The following is a 22,017-nucleotide window of genomic DNA, read 5'->3' on the forward strand; positions in this document are numbered from 1 at the left end:
AACTGCGCCACATATCAGGGTAAATATTTATGTGGCGTCACATTTACATAAAACATGAGTGCTATAGCACACACACAAAACATATTCGTGTTAACTATTCCTACCTGTGATCAGAAGTCATGCCAAATTGATTTTTTTTTATTCCAGTTTACTGGTTTCTTGTGTTAAATGTAAACCGCTTTTTTTGATTGGACTGATTCTTGCTGTGGGTAACAAAAAATCTCCTCCTGTGGCTTGTCTGTGAGGTAGAATAATCATGTTTGTCTACACAAAAAGTTAGGCTATATACAACATTGTTTTATACATACTGTTGTAATCATTGGAGACTATGCAGCAATAATATATATATATGTATTTATAAATACAACTAAAGAGTAATGCAATCTATTTTTTAGAGTTAACCAGACATTTATCCATTATTACAGATTTTTGTTCTATACACCCAACAGTGGACAATATCTACTGTTCTATTTTTTGTTATTTCTATTTTTTCATATTTTTGATCTGATCTATCGTACCACTACAGATCATCCTATTGGGCAGTATATCAAAGCCTGGATCAGCTGATTTATTTTGGTGTTAAAAATGCTTAACACGTAACTACTTTTAACTAGAGAAATGTCATTTCCCATTTTGGCAACTTTATTAATAGTTTTTCTTATTTATTCTTTCTTCTTATCTTAGATTATATACTAATTATATCACTAACAAGCTCTAGTGAGATAACCTGAAGCAAGCACACACGTTAACAGTAAATCTTATAAACCCGTTTGAAATACTTATAATACCTATTGATTTGTGATACAATCTTTGAAACTTCTGATTAAAAAAAATATCCAGCTTTTAATTTTATTATTTATTTATTTATTTTATTATTTATTATACGTATAACTTCCGGTCTGGGGGTGACCGGCGGTCGTACACAGTAAAGCGTGGCTGCGGCTCCTCCCCCCTCGACCCGAAAGAAGAGTCCTCCGCTGCTGCTAACTGAACTGCGGAACCACAGCAGAGACTCAGTCCGCTGCTCGTCGATCTTCAGATGGAAGTTGATGTGTAGTGGTTTCCCCGAAGGCCTCCATGTCGAGCAGGAGCTTATGGACTGCAGCTAAGATAGCTAACGAGCGCAACCACAAGTTGTTAGTTAATGTAATACTAGCTAGTTGCGTCATTTGATAGCCACCGCTAACTTAGTTAGCTAGTCTCAGTGGTATTCGACGTCAGTTTCAAAACAAAGCACGCAAAACGGAGAAAATCAGATCCAGCTGTCACCTCCAGAATAGGTGGTGGCCAGACAAGCTAACTCGGTTGAAGTCTGTCAGTGACCTAAGGTATATTACGCCACCTAGACACTGTTTTGTACTCTCCATTAATGGCCAATTAACGTTATTTTGCAGACCTTAAGTTGAAGAACGTTTCTGCAACCGTATTTTAACTCAACTAATCCAGCAACTAGCGTCGAGCTACGTGGTTGCACTGATACGATCAGATTCAACTTTTCTTGTAAACTTGGAGTTAAATGTCCGAGAAGAGTTCATCGTCCAGTTCGGATGAAGATGTGGACCCGGAATCCGGGCAGCCCCTGGAGCTTGGAGGCGTCCTAAGCAAGGTAACTTTAATTCAATCGGTGTGCAAGTGTTGCTGCACTAGATCACCTGCTGAGCGCGTGTTGCAGCTTTGTAACTGTGTACTTCACGTCTTGTGTGTTTACAGTGGACAAATTACATACACGGGTGGCAGGACCGATGGGTTGTGTTGAAAAACAATACTTTGAGTTACTACAAGTCGGAGGATGAACGGGAGTACGGCTGCAGGGGCTCTTTGTGCCTCAGCAAGGCAGTCATCACAGTAAGTATTTAAACTGGCCAACATCACAGCGAGCTTAGCACCTGTTCAGCATTTCAGTAAGTGAGGGCTCATAAAAGGATAGTTGTTTCTCTAGTAGGTCTCCCTGTTTTGATCCCATCTTTTCTTATTCTTAGCACACGCTCTTCATTTTCCTCTAAGATAGAAAGGTGAACATTAACTTATATTGAGGCTGTGTTGAGATTACAGATAGATATTTGAGCATACCAAGGGAACATTGCTTCAGTGATCATAGCACTATCAATTGTTCGTGGCCCTTGTTATCTACTATAAATTAGTGTTTGTCCAGGGTTTCAGATGTAAGCTTTGACCACACACTGTAGAGGTTGGACTTACATTCTTCCTATTCCGGCCTCCTGTTAGTCAGATAAACTGAGACCTACCACCCTGGTTAAATATTCACTGCTCTCTCTCTCTCTGATCATACCAAGTACAGAAGCCAAACAATTGGTTTTACTGTAATTTGCGCAGCTGTGTTCAATAGGATTACACGATTTTTAAAAGTACAACTTAAAAAGGTCACAGTGAGGTCCTGCTGCTTGTTGGTGTGAACATAATATCAGTTCCTATGCTTGTGCAGACCTGAATGGAGCACGATTGTTTTGTAATTGCGCTATAGTAGCCAAACCAAGAATGTACACAGTTTTATTACACATGCTCACAAGTAATTGGAGCAACATGACCCAAACTTTTCCCTGCCTCTTATTTATTTTTTTTCCCCTAAAGCGGGGTCTAAGGACTCAGGAAGGCACAAACAAATCTTTGCTTCTTAGCTCCCCTGTAACAGCTACACACTGATACACAACTTGTAAGTAAAGACCGACACCAGAAGCTCCCATTGATTGTACATGCCATTGCATTTTCCCACTATTTATCAGTTTTAAGAGTTAATCTAGTATAAGTAATACTTAATATTTGTGTATCTTGTATTAAATATTATTAAATTAATCTGATGCACACTGATGCATTGTAAAATGTCACAAGAAGGAAAAGTTAAGTCTTAGTCATTGTCAGATCCTATCAGTGGACTGATAAGACTTTTAGTGAAGAAATGTACACATTTGAAAAAGAAAAAAAGCTAATGCCGTGTAGATACAGCTGTGCTTACGCAAAGGGGAAGAGAACGTTCCAGTCATAGGGAAAGTGTTATAAACTTCATTGTAAAGGGAATGTTTATGGTCTGTGCCTGATGCAGCAGTGCAAGATAAACTGGATTTGTCAAAGCTATAATCATGGCTGGATGGGCACAAAGTTGCACACACCTTTATAGTGAAAATTTAAAACCGGAGCACTTTTTTCATATCCGACTGTTTCTGGTAAGGGAATACGGTAGCGCTGATTTTGTTAGGAACTTCAGTAAAAAGCATTTAAGGGTCATAAAAATCCACCCCATGCTTGTGCCCATTCTAAATATACAAGCTGTGAAATGCAATACCAGTGTTAAAGCATTACTACAATGTTACATGAAGTTTTGCAGGCTGACACTAGATGTCCAGAGTTGTGTGTTGCTGTTGTCAGTGGCTACAAATAAGCCAGCACATGAGCAACATTCAGCAAATCTAATTAAACTTTGGCAGCATACGATTTTGTCAGCTGACAGAGCAGCTGTATTCTGAACACTGCTGAATAGGAAAAATGGGGGTGGGGACAGACAGAGATTGAACCCCACTGTGTCTTACTTGTTGCAGATCTCTTCTCAGCTGTAAGCAAATTCCAGTTTCAGAGGAAAGGAGGGAATTCTTTGTTGCACATGTTTTGGTGCCTGAGGCGGTCAGTGGCTGGAGCTGGGTGGGGTGCGTTGTAGAATGTGGAAGTGCAATAGTTGAAAGATTTGGCTGAGAAATAGACGGAAATCTTATGATGACCTGGGGTCAGGCGACAGTGTGTTGGAATAATCTCTGTTTTATGTAGCGCTGCTCCACTACGGTTGTTAAGGGCTACGACAGCAGGCTCAAGACATCAGCTTCTAATTAAAATCCCTCTTTATTCCATGGCATATGCATTTCTGTGGCTGATTAAGTCCATATGTATCCGGAATGTGTCATTGTTAGTAATCCTTTGCCACAGACAGAGAGGTGCTAAAGCGGGATTTTGCTCTCATTTGCTCTCATTCCTTAGAAATGTTATTCATTAAGGGAAAATGTTATTGAAATTTGTATTTTGATATTCAAATTTCTGGTTACATTATTTTCTGACTCATGCACTCTAATAACTACCCATGCGCTCTGCCTTCTCTCTGCACAGCCTCATGAGTTTGACGAGTGTCGTTTTGATGTCAGCGTGAACGACAGCGTTTGGTACCTCAGAGCCGAAGATCCTGAGCACAGACTCCAGTGGATTGAGTCGATAGAACTACATAAGGTGAACAGTTTGGTGATTTTTCTCTTTCTTCTGGATATTTTAAAATAAACTTTCTCCTTAGCTTCTTTTGAGATCATTGTTTGCTTGTCATACAGACTTTCTTGGGATTATATTATTTTTGCATGCGAGCTGCTTTACCTTGACAGATTAATTTTAGGAAGCATGATTTCAGTTCCTGTTGTCATCAGAGGCAGCAGGAACTTGTTGAGAATGAGAAAAGTGTTTCTTAAGCAGTATTGTGTTAGCTTTTTGGTTCACAATAAATGTTTGGTCTTTTTTTTTGTTTACGTAATCACTTAAAAATAGCTTTGCTGTCCGTGTTGTTGGGGTTTTTTTTCAGCATTGGAGTTGAATTTGGGTTCAAGGCTTGTTTCTTTCTTTTTTCCCTTTTTTTGAAGAACAGAGTTTTATCTGTTTCCCTTCTCAGTGAACAGGGTGTGGCAGGGCAAGAATCAGACCCATACACCCATACTGAGAGCTCTTTACCCTGGGAATGTGAGGAATCTGAAGAGTGAGGGGTTGACGTGGGGATGTTGTTACATAGTAGGCAGCTGTTTACTCTGCAAGGACATCTGGTTAATGATATATCACTTCTGAGCATAAAGTTTGTAAAGCAAATTGGATATGGTTCAGGTAGTGTCTGAAAGGTTGTATTTAGGTGTGTGTGTGTGTGCGCGTGCGTGAGTGTGTGCGTGCGTGTGTGTGTTGGTATTTTGGACCTTCAGTTTATGAGGCTGAGACTGTGTGTAACTTCGGATCACATGACTTTAGACTGTTGATACACAGTTGCCCCAAGGCCTCTACTTGGAAGCGGATTGTGGGGTTAGTCAGGGAACTTAAGGTTTAACTCTGAGTTTTGGGGCAAAAGTTACAAATTCTCTGCATGCTGAACCTTATTCATTGTAAGTTGTTTTTAATTATAGCATTAAAGTAAATTTGCAAAAAACACCACCTACTGAGTGGTGAATTCTACTTAAAATTGATTTAAATTTGTCCAAGATCCCGTGGAGCTGAGTGTGCAGGTTAATAGAAGGTTTCTAGTTTTTGAAGACTTTCACCCCCCTCAGCTGATTAAAGCACTTGTTGACCTTAAAAGATTTTTTTCAAGTAAGTCATTTAAGTTAGTGTTTTTTTTTATACTTGTCCTTTACTTACTTCAAGTAAAGTTTAAGAGTAACGGCAGGTTATACCTTTTAAATTCGATACATTTCTTTCTAACCCTATTCCTCATTGGTCATCTGGAGACAACACTGTCTCTTTTATGTAAACACGTTCACAGCTTCCTCCCCCAAAACTGTGTGGTCTGTGTAAGATGATCACCACTGTCATGGCACCATACCACGTGGCGTGATAATAGTTGTTAGGCACATGCCTGCAATATCATCTGTAAAGAGAACGGGGTGACAATGGTGGAGCTGCCAGTTCTCATGTTCTCTGGCAAAAGCCAGTCGAGCTGCATGGTGCACAGGTCCCACTAAAGGACACTGGACCCTCATGCCACCCTCATAGAGTCTGTTTCTGACAGTTTGGTTAGAAACATGTACACGAGTAATCCCCTAGAGGTCATGTTAAGGGCTCGCCCAATGCTCCATTTGTTTGTTGTTGCATAAAGGAGCAGATCCTGCTGCAGAGTTGATGACCTTCTACAGCCCTGTCTAGATCTGTTGTTGTACCATCTTGTCTCCTCCACAGTCTTGTGACACACCATACCTTCTGGGGGTGGTAGTATTTGTGACTGTCACTTACTTAAGTAGCTGGACTCCCTGTGTAGCCTAAATAGGCTGCAGGTGCCATTTCATACTAGCAGTAGTGACAAGGACACGAGACAAGGAAAGAGGCCACCAGCTGGAAATCCATTCTTTTTTGGGGGGTTTTGTTGCCTCTCTGGTGCACCTGTTGATACTTTCACTTGAACAACATGCTTCCTAACTGGACAGACTGATATTCCTGAAGTTGAATGGAGATTTGTTGTTAACTTAGTACTGCCTTTCTTTGAATTGCATCGCATTACATCGGTGGTACATTAATTTCATGGTCCATGCCAAAATGATGTATAATTTAAGAGACTTGTTTTTATAGTGGTTCTTATTGTAGCCCAGTGAACACGCACCATTCAAAAAACATTCACTTTTTCATGAATTCTCATTAGCCTTGCTTCTCCACTGAAGAGTGCTGTCAGTTCACTTTGTGAGTCCTGCTGGATGGTTTTTAGTGTGGGCGTGAGTGACCTGAGGTCAGCAGTCCATTAACAACAGTGTGAGAGTATTTCAAAGTTATGTCTGAACTGTAACCCACAGCAACCTCAGTGAGCTTAATGAAGCACCACCTCAGCATTACTGTAGTGTTTGTACTGCTCCCAATTGGAAAAAGAAGGACTTGCATCATGCAGTGTACACTGTGTGTAATATTGCTGTCTGTGTTTCCAGGCTAACTAGCATACACTAACTTTTCTGCTGAAACTCTAAAACATGTGCTATAAATATAAATATTTCATATTTCAACATTTCTTCACAGCAATAGAGCACACACATAACAGCATCTTTCCAGCATCAGTGTGATAGAAGTGCATTTCAGTTGAAATCCTTGAAGGTCATCCTTTTCTTACTTTGTGGCGTTCTTTTTTTTTTTTTTTTTTTTTTTGTGTGCCACTTTTATAAATTCATACAGGGCAAGTTAATAATCAGTATTTAACAACTCTTAATTTGCTTTAATGTGGGGTGACTAATGATTCCAGCTTTTAAACACCCCAAAAGCAAATGGCTATTATATGTATATCACTGTGGCAAAATTAAGCCGGTCAGAGGTAAAACAGTTTTTGTGCAAATCCATTTGTGTTTTTATGTGTGGGTGTGTTTGTGTTGGTGGTGGGAAAAGTCGTGCTAAATGTGGGGACGTTAAGTGCAGCTCTCGATGAATAATACATTTGTTTAATCGCCCGTTCTCACAGCAACAAAAATCAAGAGGGACACATAAAACTCTCCTTTGCACAGAGAAGGCTGATCCATTTAGGAGCATTCAAAGGGGTGATATAAGAGGGTGTGGGGAATACTTACTGTTTTATTTATGGGTTTGCTGCCACTTCTTTGGGATGGTTTTGAGGACTGTCTAAACTTCACTGGTCCCTTCACATCTCTTTGTACAGGAGAGATAAAAGGAAAGAAGTAGATAGAAGTAAAGCTCCAGACAAGTATTATCCCTTGCCTCCCACTCTCTGCTGCTCTCTCTCTCTGTCATAATATACAGTATGCTTCTTCACTCGCCCACCCATACTTTATTGGTTTATTACACAAACAGCCCCAGACAGCCTGCGTTTCGCTCTAATGCATACATGCATGCTCCCTTCATTTTTATCCTTCTCTCGCTCTTACTCTTCCATGCAAACACACACAGTCACGGTTGCTTGCTCAGTGATGGATGCCGGACATAAGGACGGACAAGAGGAAAAGGTTTCACATATCAGGGTGTGTGGTCCGTTGATGCATGTGTGCAGCGAGAGTGGAGGGCATGTTTGTGTTTTTGTCTTTGAGCCCTTGTGTGTGACTGTAAAGGACTGACTGACAGGGGACTCCGTTTCGCTACCAAGGAATTTAGAAGACTCCTTCCTTTGACTGAGACGGTGCAGCTAGTGTCTGCCTCGTCTCTGTTCGCTACGGAGGAAATGACTGCTTTTCTCTGTTCTTCCTTTGCTTCTCTTGTAGCTCTGTTCTTTTACTTGATGAGCTAAGCTAAAGCCTGTATGGCTTCTCTTCTCCTCCTCCTATTCCCTTTTGTTTAATAGTGAGGTGTGTCTGGGGAAACAGGAATACCGGATTAAAGCTTCTGAACTGTCACAACATTGGGAGTGTTGGGGGAAGCGGCTGGCCATGTTGAGGCCAGCAAACCGCCGGGACTGCCGCAGTGTCCTGCTCTGCTTTGGCTGTTGGAATGGCCGGATGGTGGGCTTTTAGCACTTTGGCATGCTGCTTGCTCCCTGTCACCCATCACTAAAATCTTTAATTATGATGCCAGTTTTATGGCAATAAAAATGATGTGATCCATCTCTTCTGTCGTCCCCACTGCATAAATTTTATTGTGCTTGCATGTAGTGTTTTAAATTGAGATATAAGAAGAACTAGTCTCTTCACTGAACTTCACTGCATGCCAGCCTTAGTCACTATTAGTAGGAAATTAGACCTAAACTGCATAGCTCAGTGCTGACATTTATTTTTCTAAAGAAGCAATAACCTCAGATGTATCGACAATCTCTGAGTTTACAGTCATCACATTTACCCTCATTTCATCAACATCAACATTATAAAGCCTTCAGATCAGGACGCCATTTCATTCGTTGAGAATGAGTGGGAGTTAAGTTTGCATGGTTGTCATGCAGCTGGTCAGATACATAAAAATGCCAGTCTCTGGTCACAGGTTGGTCTCGTCATTGCTTCATTGCACTTTACTGCTTTCCCTGTTTGTACCAAATTAGCAACACTGTAAAAATAACATCTGTCATCTGCACAAAATAGTAATTATATATTGTCAATCAAATGTAATAATCTGCATTAGCAACAAATGCAGAAAAGAATAAATATATTTTAGATTGAAGGCTCTAGTGTTTAGAAAGCATTGAGGATGTTGCATTTCACTTAAAACTGGATTTTTAGTTGGGATATTATTATATTAGCAGTTTAAATCAACTTTTACAGTATTTATTTATTTTTGCATTTATGTATTTGTTCTTTATTTTGTTGTAAGATATCTGTAACACTTTTTGCCAAGACTTTATTAACCCATGTAGCTCTTAAGTGTAGCCACTGGCTTTCTTAATAAGAAGTAATACATTTTCATGTTTTGTTAAAGTCTTTATTACTCTAAGATATCCATCAGCAAATACAGTTGCTATGGCAGTTATCTGGATATTGATATTTGTGGCTCGGCATTGACACACTGAAGCTTTGCTCTCTGTGGGTAGAAATTTAGAAAATCTTCTTTCTTTCTTTTTAAATTGTTATGTTTACATTTTGCTGGCTATCCAGTGACAGCCAGCCCAAAAGCAGAAGATTGTTTTAAAACAAACAGTTGCTTTGACTTTGGACTCTGTGTATTTGTGTGTGTAGTCTGTGTCATTACAGTGTGCAGTTCAATGAATGTTGCTGTGGTTAGTTAAGTAAAGGTGCTTTATTGTCGCTGTTTTGAATTTAAATTCGTTCTGTGGTGTTTTTTGTGTGGTGATAATGTGTGTCTTGTATGAAAAATACAAATGTTGTAAAAGGTTAATTACAACACTATGTGGTAGAGGGGAGGAGTAAATTTGCTTGTTACTTAAATCTTATCTTTGTGTAGCTTTTGAAACAGAGAAGTTATATACTGCTTTGTACCAAATACATGCTTTAATATGTCAGTTTTACCGTGTTTTGAGATTGCCTGTCCAGCTCGTTCTCACTAATGTTACATCTCGGAAACAATTCACCACGACCTTACGAAGTGTGCTTTTGGACATAATTCAAGAATTCATAAGTGAACAGCATGTTTTTACAGCAGCCATTTTAATAAGAAATGATAGATAAACACAGGTTATACTCCTCACATAAATTAAAGCATTGTACCTAAACAGTACAAACCTTCAGTGATGTTATAATCACCTCCTATTTCGTGTGAGAATGGCTGCTGGAAAAAGGTTCGTGACTAAAATTTAGACAAATATCTGCAATAAATTCATGAAGTATTGACATTTGATAACTAAGAGGTCATGTGCAGACAGATACAGATGTAAACTGCAGCTTGACTGCTTGCAGAAGGCATGCAACTGTGAAGCAATAACCGTAATGTTAATATCACAGCAATCTCTTTATTGAGTGATTGAGTTTTCTGTTGCTATGGTTTTAAACACTTAGATCGTTACCTGGTTGCCGCTGTTTAATGTCGGTTTTCTCAGTCTCTCACTGTGGGATATTACAGCAGAGGAATTCATGTGGGCGCTCTGTCAAGATTGTCACCTGATCCCTCTTCAGTTTGCTCACTGTCGTTAGGAAATTTTTCTGCATGCCAATTAGCCAACGGAAATAGCTTGCAACCACGTCTTAATTTTGAAATCAAGTGGAAAATTGGACATAAAGCCATGACTAAACCTTGGGAAATCACCTGAGAGTCTTAAAACATATTACCACCATGGCAAAATAATGTTTCAGCACCGTTTATGCTGCGTAAGGAAACGTGCGCATTTAAATGAGAGGCTTTAATAATATGGGTTATGAATTTGCTGTCTGTATAGATACTTTGACAACTGTGTGTGGCATGTATAGCTTTAGAGATTTTTGGCTTGGTATTAACACTTAATAAACTAAAATGTATATATTACATATTTATATAAATCTCGTTTTACTTTGCTGACTCAGTAGTCCAGGAATCGTGAAGTCATCAGTTTGCCGTTGCAGAATGGATGTCATCACTGCCACTCCCTAAATCCTGGTCATAAATCAATTTTGTCATCTAAAATGAAACGATACACTGCATGTTCTCACACACATCACAATAGTCACAAGAAACCCTTGTGAAGTTACTAAATTAGCTTGACAGTTATTTCCACGGTTACTCAGCCACCAGGTATTGGGCCTAAAGGCTGGGTTTCTGCATGTCTCTTCGTCAGCCTCGGCCAGTCTCTGCAGACTGTGAGGGAGTGTTTCTGTGTAGGTGTGGGTCCTGCTCGGGTCCAGCTCAGCATTAGTCAGGAACTGAGCTCCCTATGTCTAACTTTAATGATCACCAGGTTTTCTTATTATATTGCAGTTTGTTTAATGTTTTATGTGCCTTTTTACTGATCTTTTGTTCCTTCCTCTTTGTCTCTTCACCTTTTTGTTTCGTGTCTCTCTTGCTGTCCTCCCACATTCCCACGCACCTGCAGGCTGAGTCCGGTTATGGTTCAGAGACGAGTCTGAGGCGTCATGGTTCCATGTTGTCTCTCACCTCAGCAGCTAGTGCCTTGTCTTCCACATCCACATCCTCCTTCAAGGTAAATCATAGTCATCAGTGACTGAGTTGAAAGATGTGGTTAAGCGAGACATCTTTTTTTTTTTTTTTTTTCCAGTCTTTTATATTTTTTTTCTGTTTGCATCTCTTCGTCTTCTCTCCCCCCCCCTGCTCAGAAGGGGCACAGGTTGCGTGAGAAACTTGCAGAAATGGAAACTTTCCGAGACATCCTGTGCAGACAAGTGGACACCCTGCAGAAGTACTTTGATTCCTGTGCCGATGCCGTTTCCAAAGATGAATTTCAGAGGGACAGAGGTACACCGGTTGTTGAGCTTGCATAGCATCAGATTTACATTTGTTTTGAGTTGCCTCTGTTTGTAAAACAGTGATCTCTGGAGCAGTGTGGGGGAGTTGGCTTTGTTGTTTACTGGCAAAGCAAAGCAGAACATTTACAGAGATTTTTTTTTATCTGTTTCATGCAGTATGAGAGTAGGTAATGCTCATTGAGAAAGGATTCAGAAATCAATAACTTAACAAGACATTATGTGGGTTTAAATTTGCTGTCAGGTTTTTTATTTGTACTATGTTTATTGAATTTGTATTACAGTGCAGACACAACCTTAATTGTTTATTTGCACGAAGATATTTAATGTGTTACCTACAATTATGTGGATGTGTATTGATTATTCAGGGGCATGGAATAGGTTTTAAAATATTAAGTTATACACTAATAACTATGCAGGGCAGGGAGATGAAGCTATGACTGCTTGTTGTTTTCTAACTAGTAGAGGACGATGACGATGACTTTCCCACTTCTGCGAGACCTGACAGCGAATATAATCACAACAGTAATGGCAGCAAAGAGAAATGTGAGTCTATCTGTAAATACTCTTTGACTCTCCATTGCATTACTTGGCTTTATTATAACAAATTCAGTGTAAGTGTGAACACCATTGTTTATTTTTGTTCTTGCTTTCTCTCTTCCTCTCTGTGCCAGTGTTTTCTCCTGCCAGTCCTAAAGGTATGAATGGGATAGACTTTAAGGGTGAAGCCATCACTTTCAAAGCCACCACAGCAGGCATCCTCTCCACTTTGTCCCACTGCATCGAGCTGATGGTGAAACGAGAAGACAGCTGGCAGAAAAGACTGGACAAGGTACGGCTTTGGACTAAGAGTAAAGTTTCCCCAATGGGCGTGTCTGCAGCCACTGCTGTGGGTACTGCTGCTGACTGAGGAGCTGAGTGTTGCTTCCATTTCCCTTAAAGAGCTCGATGTTATCTTTTGGGCTCTGTCTCTGAGGTTGTGATGCAACACTCGGTTGTCTAGACTTGATAGTTACAGTATTGCAACATTTATAATTGAAAAGGTGCAGTTTTTGTTTTGGAAAGGTTTCAAGGTGATTCTGTATTAAATATATAGCTTTGACTAAATAGTGTAGACTTGACTCTTTTGGAGTTATTAGTTTAGATGTGCTTTTCTTATCTTTTAGTCTTTATTTTGCTTCAGTCTGTGTTTGTCTTCTATTAAGTGGTTCATTGTTCTGGGATTGTGCTCTTGCACTTTATATTCTATGGGAAATATTAAGGTCTCTTAATGGAATAAACTGCTTGCAAGATGCTTTGCAGTTCAATTCTTCATCCAAGCACCTGCTGTAAATGCAAAGCAAATCTCATTCATTCCGAAAGGAGACTGGAGACTATGCTCAGGCAGCAAGAACAATCATTTCAGCCGTCCTTATAATCCAACTATCCACTGAAAGGTTTAATGTAAACTTGCTACCAAGCATCATTGGCAAATATGGGTCGGTAAATGTATGGATAAGTCAGAGTTCCTATAACGCACTCATATTCATTAATATTCAGTGAGTGGCCTGTGTCTTTAAAGGAATGCTCTTCAGAGCTCATCATATAATCCGACCTTGTCAAACCAGTTTTTTCCCTGCCCTGTTTAAGGCAGGTGTGCTCCTGCCCAGCCCTCAAAGCTGGGAAGCCTTTTACAGTTAGAATACCTGAGTGACACTACCTCAAAGTTATCAGTGTTTGGTGATGTATATTAGCATGCACTCAGAGGAACAGGACACACCTCACCTCACACTTGAAGTTTACATTAGAAGATGAGTACTCGGACTTCAAGGCAAAGTTTGTCAAAACGAACGCTACAAAGGAGGACGACAGAGCTGCTCAAACACCAGACACAAAAATGGATACCTCTGCAGACCCACGGCCATTCCTTTACAGTAGGTCTCTGTATGTCAGGGTCCTGGTTGTACACAACTTACTGCAGTATCACATTCTGGTCATTTTGTGTTTTCTGGAACATATCTACGCCTCTCTTTGCACTTTGTTCAGTTTCTTTGACTTTGTGTCTTATTTTTCTGCATTTAATAGTATCTCTTTAGAGCTTAATTGTTTTGTATTATAGATGAGCCTGTTTGATTCAGCTTACCTGTTGTTGTTTTTTTGTAATTACTGTATGTCAAAACTTTGTCTTAATTATATTTTTTCCTGCAGTTAAAGTTGTTAGACTGTATTTTTGTTCATTTTCTTTTGCAGACAGGAGATTTATTGCATTCCTGTTATTTTAAGTGATAGATTTTATTATAACAGTGACACTGGAATATAGTCCAACTTCTTTAGTTCTCTATTGTATACAAGCAATCATTGAGATTATTTGTGTGAAATGACAGTTTTTAGCCCTGGCAAATAACATTATAGACACACAGGTAACATATTTAAAACTTGTTTAACACATGGCTGAATAATGGGGTAGTTTACTTCACTTTTATGATTTTTTTTTTTTTTTTTTTTAACCACCTGTCATGTTGTTAATTTAAGCATAGTGTTTGGTGTGACAGGAAATGTTTCCACACACACTCCTGACAATGTTATGAGAATGAGACTGGGACATTGTCTGAAGTAAGACATAACACACAACAGGAAACAGTGTATTTCTGTCCCCACACTATTGGAAAAACTCTGTTTGGTTTTGGGAGGAAGTTGCCTGTATAAAAACGACACAGGAGACCTATCTTTTTGCGGTGAATTAAACAGGCAATTCATGTGCTTGGCTGGAAATCACACTATTTTTTCTAGCAGGTTAAAAACTGTTTAAAGTAGAATCGGACTGCAGTGGACGGTTGTGTTGTCACATGCCTTTCTGCTGGATGATGTCAAGAAAAGTTCAGGGCTACAGTGCTGGTTCAATGGGTTTCTGTGTTTACGCGCTCTACGTTTTTATTTAAAGTTTCAATACAGCTGAACTAATCATAACAGCATCCTGTGTGTGTGTGTGTGTGTGTGTGTGTGTGTGTGTGTGTGTGTGTGTGTGTGTGTGTGTGTGTGTGTGTGTGTGTGTGCGTGTGTGTGTGTGCGTGTGTGTGTGTGCGTGTGTGTGTGCGTGTGTGTGCGTGTGTGTGCGTGTGTGTGTGCGCGCAGGAGCTGGAAAAGAGGAGGAAAGTAGAAGATGCCTACAAATCTGCTGTGAATGAACTAAAGAAAAAGTCACACTATGGAGGCCCAGACTACGAGGTACAATGAAATCAGATAAGCTGAACGGATTAGATAAAAACTAGATGACGACAGTAGGAAGATTTCCTGATGTTGCACATCCCTGTTGTTTTTAATCTTGGGTGAGGCTTTTCTCACAGGAATCACAAATTCTGACATTGTGTGCTTGTTATTGTTTGTTCACAGGAGGGGCCCAACAGTCTGATCAATGAAGAGGAGTTCTTTGATGCAGTGGAAGCTGCACTGGACAGACAAGACAAGATAGAGGAGCAGGTGTGATGAAGACCTAAATGTGCCTCGCAAAGTCAGGACATGTTTTAAAAACATGAATCTTTAATAAATTAATCTATAAACAAGTGTTTATTTCTGTTTACTGTTTCCCTCAGTGCCAGTCAGAGAAGGTCAGAAAACCTCGACTAACTCTGGCTTCCCCTAGTGATGCCTACTCCACCATCGGTACACACAGATTTGCCAACAAGGTGCGCAGCATATTTTTATTGTCACTATACCTTTCACCCTATTCCTATCCCACTGTGTTGTAATTTAAGGCTACAAGTTGCTGCTCTTTTCTTTGCCTGATCATTCCTGTAAAAATCAAAGTCAGCTTACAGCCGGTGTGAACTGCCTACTTGGTGCTGACTCCTGAAAAATTACTCATGATGTGGCCATGCGTCATCTTAACTGTTTATCGTCTTAACTGTTTGGCAATCATTTTGTGCTCACTGCAGTGTTTTTCAAGAGCTAACGTGATGGCTTCATATGAAATCCTACTTTAGCAGGTTGTGGTTGTTCTCCTCTGCTCTGCTGCCGTGGTGTCTTTTTCAGTTTTTGTTGTTTATTCCTTTCTTTTTCAACCCTCTCTCCGCTGTACAGCCCTATAGCCACTCTTCTTCCTTGTCCTCGATCGAGCTAATCAGTGCTTCAGATGACATTCACAGATTCAGCCCTCAGGTACTGTGCTTGGTCAGCTAAGAGCAGCCTGCTGCTTTCCATGACAATCAGAGAGAGCATGAGCAAACGGCATGTCTACTAACCACTCGCTCCAGGTTTTCACTAATATTTTGAGGATTATAGTATACTAGTGTTTATACATTGACCCATGAGGGGGGGAAAAAACCTACCTAGTCAGAGTTGAAATTTCCCGAGAGAGCAGGTTGAGTTGTCCTTACCACAAAGTAGGTCTTCTGTGCATGTTAGGAATTTGGTTCATTTCCACCTCCTCCTTTCTTCACTGCACGCTTCTCCTTCCACAGCATGAACAGGCATGAATCCAGGCTAGCTTTGCACTATATTTTTAACTCATTGTTGAGATGTTAAATAACACCCCAAGCAGTATCAAGTGCCTAATATTTATTTGGCTACTGCTTTGTGGATAATGTATTTGCTTAAGACATTCCTGTGATTCTGACACACCAGTAGTTTTCCTCATGCCTCCTATGTTGTTAAACAATAGCAGCACAGGTGGAAGGTGTGTTGATTGGTCAGGGCTGTAAATCATTACACCTGAGCATAGGAACCTTAAACTCAGTTCCTCTCTAACTGTGCGTTGTTGGTAAAAACAGGAGAAGACTGCCTAACATATCATTAAATCAATATCTGACTCTTAGGTGGAGGAAACTGTGCAGAATCACATGGCTTACTCCATCCAGGAGGTGGGGGGCGATGCCAACTGGCAACTGGTGGTAGAAGAAGGAGAGATGAAGGTGAGGAGAGAGAAGGCTGTGAATATTTAAATCTCATTGATGTTTTAAAAGGTACTACGGTGATTTAAAGCCTGAAAAAAAATCATCTTCGTTTTTAGTAACGGGTGAAGTTGTGAGTGTGTTTATAATATTCTGTCTGTGGTGCTGTGTAACAGGTATACAGGAGGGAAGTGGAGGAGAACGGCATCGTCCTGGATCCCCTCAAAGCGACACATGCTGTGAAGGGGGTAACTGGACATGAGGTCTGCCACTACTTCTGGGACACTGCAGTCCGATTGGACTGGGAGAGTAAGATCTGCGTTTTAGTACAACATATTATTACTATTTGACATTCCCTGTGCTATTGCATTGACCTGATGTGAACTCTCCCTCCCACAGCCACCATTGAAAATTTCCACGTTGTGGAAAAGCTCTCTGATAATGCCATCATTGTGTACCAGACACACAAGGTATACTGAGTGCATGGTGCCTTTTCATCAGTAGCATTAAACGACCTGTTTTTGATTGTTTTGCCTGCTGAATTTTGTCTTTCATGTTTTAGAGAGTGTGGCCTGCCTCTCAGAGAGATGTGCTCTATCTGTCAGCCATCAGGATGATTCCACCAAGAAATGAAAACGACCCCGACACATGGCTGGTCTGCAACTTCTCTGTGGACCACGATGACGCCCCTGTAAGATTAACCCTCTGAGGCTTACATTGTGTTGTTTTCCATCATGTGTTCATATAACCGCCCAACTCTCTGATACCATTCAGCGACTGAGTGGTGTTAAACATGCTGTTGTGCCTACACTCTGACACAGTGAGTGATTATATATCAGGCTCATTGAAATCTTGGTATGCTTCTGAATGGTGAAACAGTCCAAATATAACACTAAGTTAGCAATGCCAAGAGAAGTGAGGACTTTTTGAGACAGTCTCACAGTTACTGCCTCAATTCTGCTGCTATAAACACACAAGTAAGTTTCCAGGATAAATTTCCAACTCGAGGAGCTATTTGCTGTCATAAACACGCTCTTTCCTGGCAAATGTTGAGATGCTTAATCTGTCTGTGCCTGCCTGCAAAACACTGGAGTACAGTATCTACAGCATTATATACTGTGGTTAGTTTTCAATGAAACTTCCACCTACAAACAGAAAAGCAAATTGAGACAATAGATTTTCACTGTTAGATTCTGAAATCAACACTTTGTGTCCCCCTATCAAATCAGCCTTAATGAGTCTCTTCTGCATATATTATGTTAGTATGCACACTAATGTAAATAGCAAGTAGATTGTTGTCAGAGAGTTATTAGGTCTGGATTTGAGGTTTAATGCATTAACTGTGTTTTTCGTCAGACAAAGACTGTTTTGAGCATGTTTGTATCTGTTTACATTAAAGTGCTGTGTTTAGTTCATTAAAGCATTTACAAACATTGTAATTTTTTTGAAACAAGGCTTTTTTGGGGGGCGAAACGGAAGAACAGCATTAATCTTACTCACCCTGTTAGTTCATCTACAGTAAGAGTTGTGTGAGCTTGGGGTGTTGTTTGTATTTTGTTTTTGATTATTATTATTGTTGTATTTATTTGTCTATTTTAACTTTCAGCCCACAAACCGGTGTGTTCGTGCCAAAATCAATGTTGCCATGATCTGCCAAACGCTGGTCAGCCCACCAGAGGGTGACAAAGAAATAAGCAGAGACAACATCATGTGTAAGATCAACTATATTGCCAATGGTAAGTACCTCTGAAGATCATCTAGTTTTGATCTTAGCATATGTGCCTGAGGCAAGATCAACGGCCAGCAAAACAAAACCTGTGTAGCAACAACAATCCTGCTATAATGCAACCTACTGTAAATGCCAGAGGCTCCAACCAAACCTCAAATCAGTTTTTCAGTTTTACTCAGTCTGCAGAATGTCCCTACACATACAGTGGTGGGAAATAATTATTGTATTATTATATTATTATTATTATTGTAAATGTGCATTCTTGAGCAGGGGGGTTTCTAGTGCTGTGAGATTTCAGTCCATTGCAGTGTAGTGTGTTGCTGATGGTGACTGTGGTCCCAGCTGCCTTCAGATCACTAATAAGCTCCTTCAGTTTAGTTTTGGGCTGATCCATCACCTTTCGCGTGATCATCTTCACATCATGAGGCATAATCTTGGAGCTCCAACCTGAGGATGACTGTTGGTGCGATTATTTAGAAATTGAGAAATGTATAACCATCAGTCACCAAGCTTCTTGCTGATGGTCTTGTAGACAATTATCTACAGTATCTGGTCCTTGATACCCTCTGGCAGCTCTTTGGTCTCACCCATGGTAATGGAGAGGTTGGAATGGATTTTGTGGACAGGTGTGCTTTATACACCGAACAAGCTGCTTTCTGTAAATGACTGACTGACTGATTGTTATCAGTGTGGGAGACAGAAATCTGTCTGGATTGTAGAGGATCAAATACTTACGAGTCAATGACGTGCAAAATGATCTATAACATTTATGTAACATGTTTTTCTAGATTTTTTGCTTGATATTTTGTCTCTATCCTTCAAAATGAAACTACCATAAAAGTTAGAAATTGTTTGTTTCTTTGTAAGTAATCAAACTCAAGTTCATTATTGCCCCACTTTATATGAAAAAACACTAGGCAATAAATGAGAAAAGCACACATCGAATGTTTGAGCTGGCACATATACATATATCAGCTGGGTTGATCCTTGAATTCAGTTTAAATGGTTCAGACAAAGAAATTATAGTTCTGTATATTTACATATACAGACAACAAAAGGCCTTAAAAGAAAAATTATGTATCGAGTAGTTTCAGTGTATCTGGATCCAATGTGACAATCTTCAGCTTGGTAACATCTTGTGTCACAAGTTAAAAATGAATATACACCTTTATCCTCATTTGAAACAATCTGATATCAGCATTTTTAAACTTTGTACAGCTGCTCTGACACATGGATCACACAGTCTGGGTTTCTTTGAAATTTCAGTCCAGGCTGCATCTTCTCTAAGAGGTTGTTACATAAAGGAGCGCTGTAGGGTGAATCTTGAGCCAGTTTATTGCCGGGGATGCTGAGCAGTTCAAAGGATGTTCATTTAATAAATCTTAAATTTCCTTCTCCCACTAGAGGGCACCTCTAAACAGTTACAGCTCTCTGTGCACTGAATCACTGAGTTATTGTTAATTGTTTTATCATAAGTCAGCAGGAACACATTGGTTTTTGTTTTCATCTTTGTCTTTGTTCCCCCCCTCCTCACTCCTGTGTGGCTGCAGTAAACCCCGGAGGCTGGGCTCCAGCATCAGTACTCAGAGCCGTGGCCAAGAGAGAATATCCCAAGTTCCTCAAACGCTTCACCTCCTACGTCCAGGAGAAAACTGCTGGGAAGCCTATCCTTTTCTAAATTTAAACAGGTAACCATTACCACAGAAACACACTGTTATTAGCAGCGGGATCTTCTATACTTAGTTGTATTTGTATTCTTTTGTTTTGTATCCTGACTTTATTACACTGTTTGAGATATCTCCTGGTTGATGTCGTATCTGTTATTTTGAATCATGAAAAAGCCAGCAGATCCATAGACTTTCTTCAGTTTATTCTTTGTATTCTTTTAATCCTGCTCATTTCAGCTTTCAGAGGTGCCAAGTTCACCTGCTGGGGAGACTGCGTTGTTGAAGTGACTGTTGAAGATCACATGACCATTCACATGTCACCGCACCATCAGGACGTGCTGCTTGAAGATGAGACTGCTTTTGGCCCTAATGGATCAGTAGTTATCATCTTAGATTGTAACCTGTTGGTCATGGGTTCATTTGTACGTAAGCTGAAACATTTCCTAAACAGTCTTTAAATTGTTACCAATAATTTGCTTTTTGTTTTTTATTTGTTTTTTGTTAGGGTTTTTTTTTTTTTTGTAAATTGTTTTGTACATTTACTATGATTAAACTTTTCTTGAACTTTTGGGGGGTTTGCTCTAATCACTAGTATTACAGCTACTTGTTTTGCTGCTGCTAAAGTAACTACCATGAAAGAGGAAAGAGAACAGATACTTACAGTGAAAGCACAGATGAGGTGTGGTACACTATTTCCTCTTTCTTGCCTTTTGCTGACCCTCTTGTGATGACTCTTTGTAGTTTGATGGGGGGTCAGAGCCTAAAGCTTTGAAGTCTTTACATTTCTAGATTGTTATAAAGTAGCTTTCAGAGAACACCGTGGACACAATGTATTGTACAGATAAAACAGTAAGATTTCAAATAGATTATCAATTGTGAGAAATGTGAATTGACTCTTAAATGCTTGAATTTGATGACAGAAATGGGCAGATGAGATACAACAAGGGTGATGAGGAGCACTTACTAAGTCTAATTGACTTGTGTTGGACAATATTTTCAACTATCCAGATGATGTCGTTAGTTAGATGCTAAGTTGCGGTATTTGCATGTATTTGTCAGTCAGCATGCTGTTGCTGACAGATATTTGCAAAGGACCGGCCCTAGTGTCTGGTTTGAAGATTCCTCTCTTTCTTTGAGAGCTGAATGGATACATTTTGTACCCTCTAGGTTTTCTCGTCTCTATTTTCAGACCCTGGTGAGGCAGGGAAAAGAAAATCTTTCTGTTCACTCAGAGTGTCAGATTTATAAATTTCTCCTGCTGCTTTTAAGCGGAATTGTTATTAAATATTAACTAGGATAATCATTTCATAATATGTTCCCTATGTTCTCAGTCAGATGCTGATTTTACATTTCAGATGCCACACTACCGTGCAGTGGTTTCCTGCACTTTGACTGATAAACTACCCCCAGTATGCCTTAGACGCCAGGAGTTCTGGCTTTCTCTACTGTTCAGCCACCAGACGTGCATTTATCAACACTGAAATCAAACTGGGTGGGGTTGGGAGGGGGAGGGTCAGCATTTCACATCATCTTACCTCAAGGTTTCAATTTAGACTGTGTTCAATCCCATCAATAGTTGGGAGTTTAGCAGTCAGTAGATCTGCATGGTTTGAAAAAAGAGTTTTGAGGTTAGGAGAGATCTGGATAATTCTTTTGCCGATAATGATAAGAGCTAAATCTATGAGCGGTGTCAGCTGAAGAATGCATTTAGTCTTTTTAATTTTGATATTTTTGTCAGTAATCTACACACTTTGTATATTTCTAAGTTGTACATCAGAAGTGTTATTTGCACTAAATGTATTGCAATTTGACAATGTTCTGTAAATTAAAATTAATATACAAAAAAACTAAGCGTTTTTGGTGTTTTAAGGTTTTTTTTTGTTTGTTTGTTTGTTTTTTTTTAAGTTATTACAAACACAGACCTGGAGTCAGAAAAATTCCACTTTATTGTGTCACGAAAGATCTTGAACTTGATTAAAAGCATTGCCATCAGTGTAGGTGTTCCACAGGGATCCATTCTTGGACCTATTAACATTTTAAGCGTGTGTCTGTGTATAATCTATATCTCTGTGTATATAATATGTTTGTGTTTTTACTGTCAGCTGCATTGTATCACATCTGTGTAATTTATGTAGAGCGTTTACATTTTCACACCACCTTCCAATGTCAGGTTTACCAAAGTAGCCCTAAATTAAGTTTTGCTTGTTACAAATTCTTTTTGTTTCTACAATGGTTATTCCACCAGCATATGCTTGAATATTGTT

The 22,017-nt window shown here is 39.7% G+C and overlaps 1 protein-coding gene across 3 annotated transcripts; it reads left to right on the forward strand.

Moving 5' to 3' along the window:
• The first annotated feature begins 922 nt into the window (after positions 1 to 922).
• Positions 923 to 21,579, forward strand: LOC134638839 (ceramide transfer protein-like). 3 transcript variants are annotated; one of them, XM_063489750.1, is made up of 18 exons: positions 923 to 1,606; positions 1,711 to 1,845; positions 4,108 to 4,224; positions 11,105 to 11,212; positions 11,346 to 11,484; positions 11,955 to 12,038; positions 12,167 to 12,324; positions 14,604 to 14,696; positions 14,862 to 14,948; positions 15,062 to 15,154; positions 15,549 to 15,626; positions 16,283 to 16,378; positions 16,534 to 16,666; positions 16,757 to 16,827; positions 16,920 to 17,048; positions 17,964 to 18,093; positions 19,637 to 19,774; positions 19,991 to 21,579. In XM_063489750.1, the coding sequence occupies exons 1-17, from the start codon at positions 1,517 to 1,519 to the stop codon at positions 19,762 to 19,764; spliced, it is 1,869 nt and encodes a 622-aa protein (XP_063345820.1). In that variant the 5' UTR covers positions 923 to 1,516; the 3' UTR covers positions 19,765 to 19,774; positions 19,991 to 21,579. The 3 variants fall into 3 exon arrangements, with proteins under 3 accessions (XP_063345820.1, XP_063345821.1, XP_063345822.1); XM_063489751.1 differs by having other exon boundaries at positions 11,958 to 12,038; XM_063489752.1 differs by lacking the exon at positions 15,549 to 15,626 and having other exon boundaries at positions 924 to 1,606.
• Positions 21,580 to 22,017: the final 438 nt, after the last annotated feature.

The sequence above is a fragment of the Pelmatolapia mariae genome, linkage group LG12, assembly GCF_036321145.2.
Source record: "Pelmatolapia mariae isolate MD_Pm_ZW linkage group LG12, Pm_UMD_F_2, whole genome shotgun sequence".
In the NCBI taxonomy this organism is placed as follows: domain Eukaryota; kingdom Metazoa; phylum Chordata; class Actinopteri; order Cichliformes; family Cichlidae; genus Pelmatolapia; species Pelmatolapia mariae.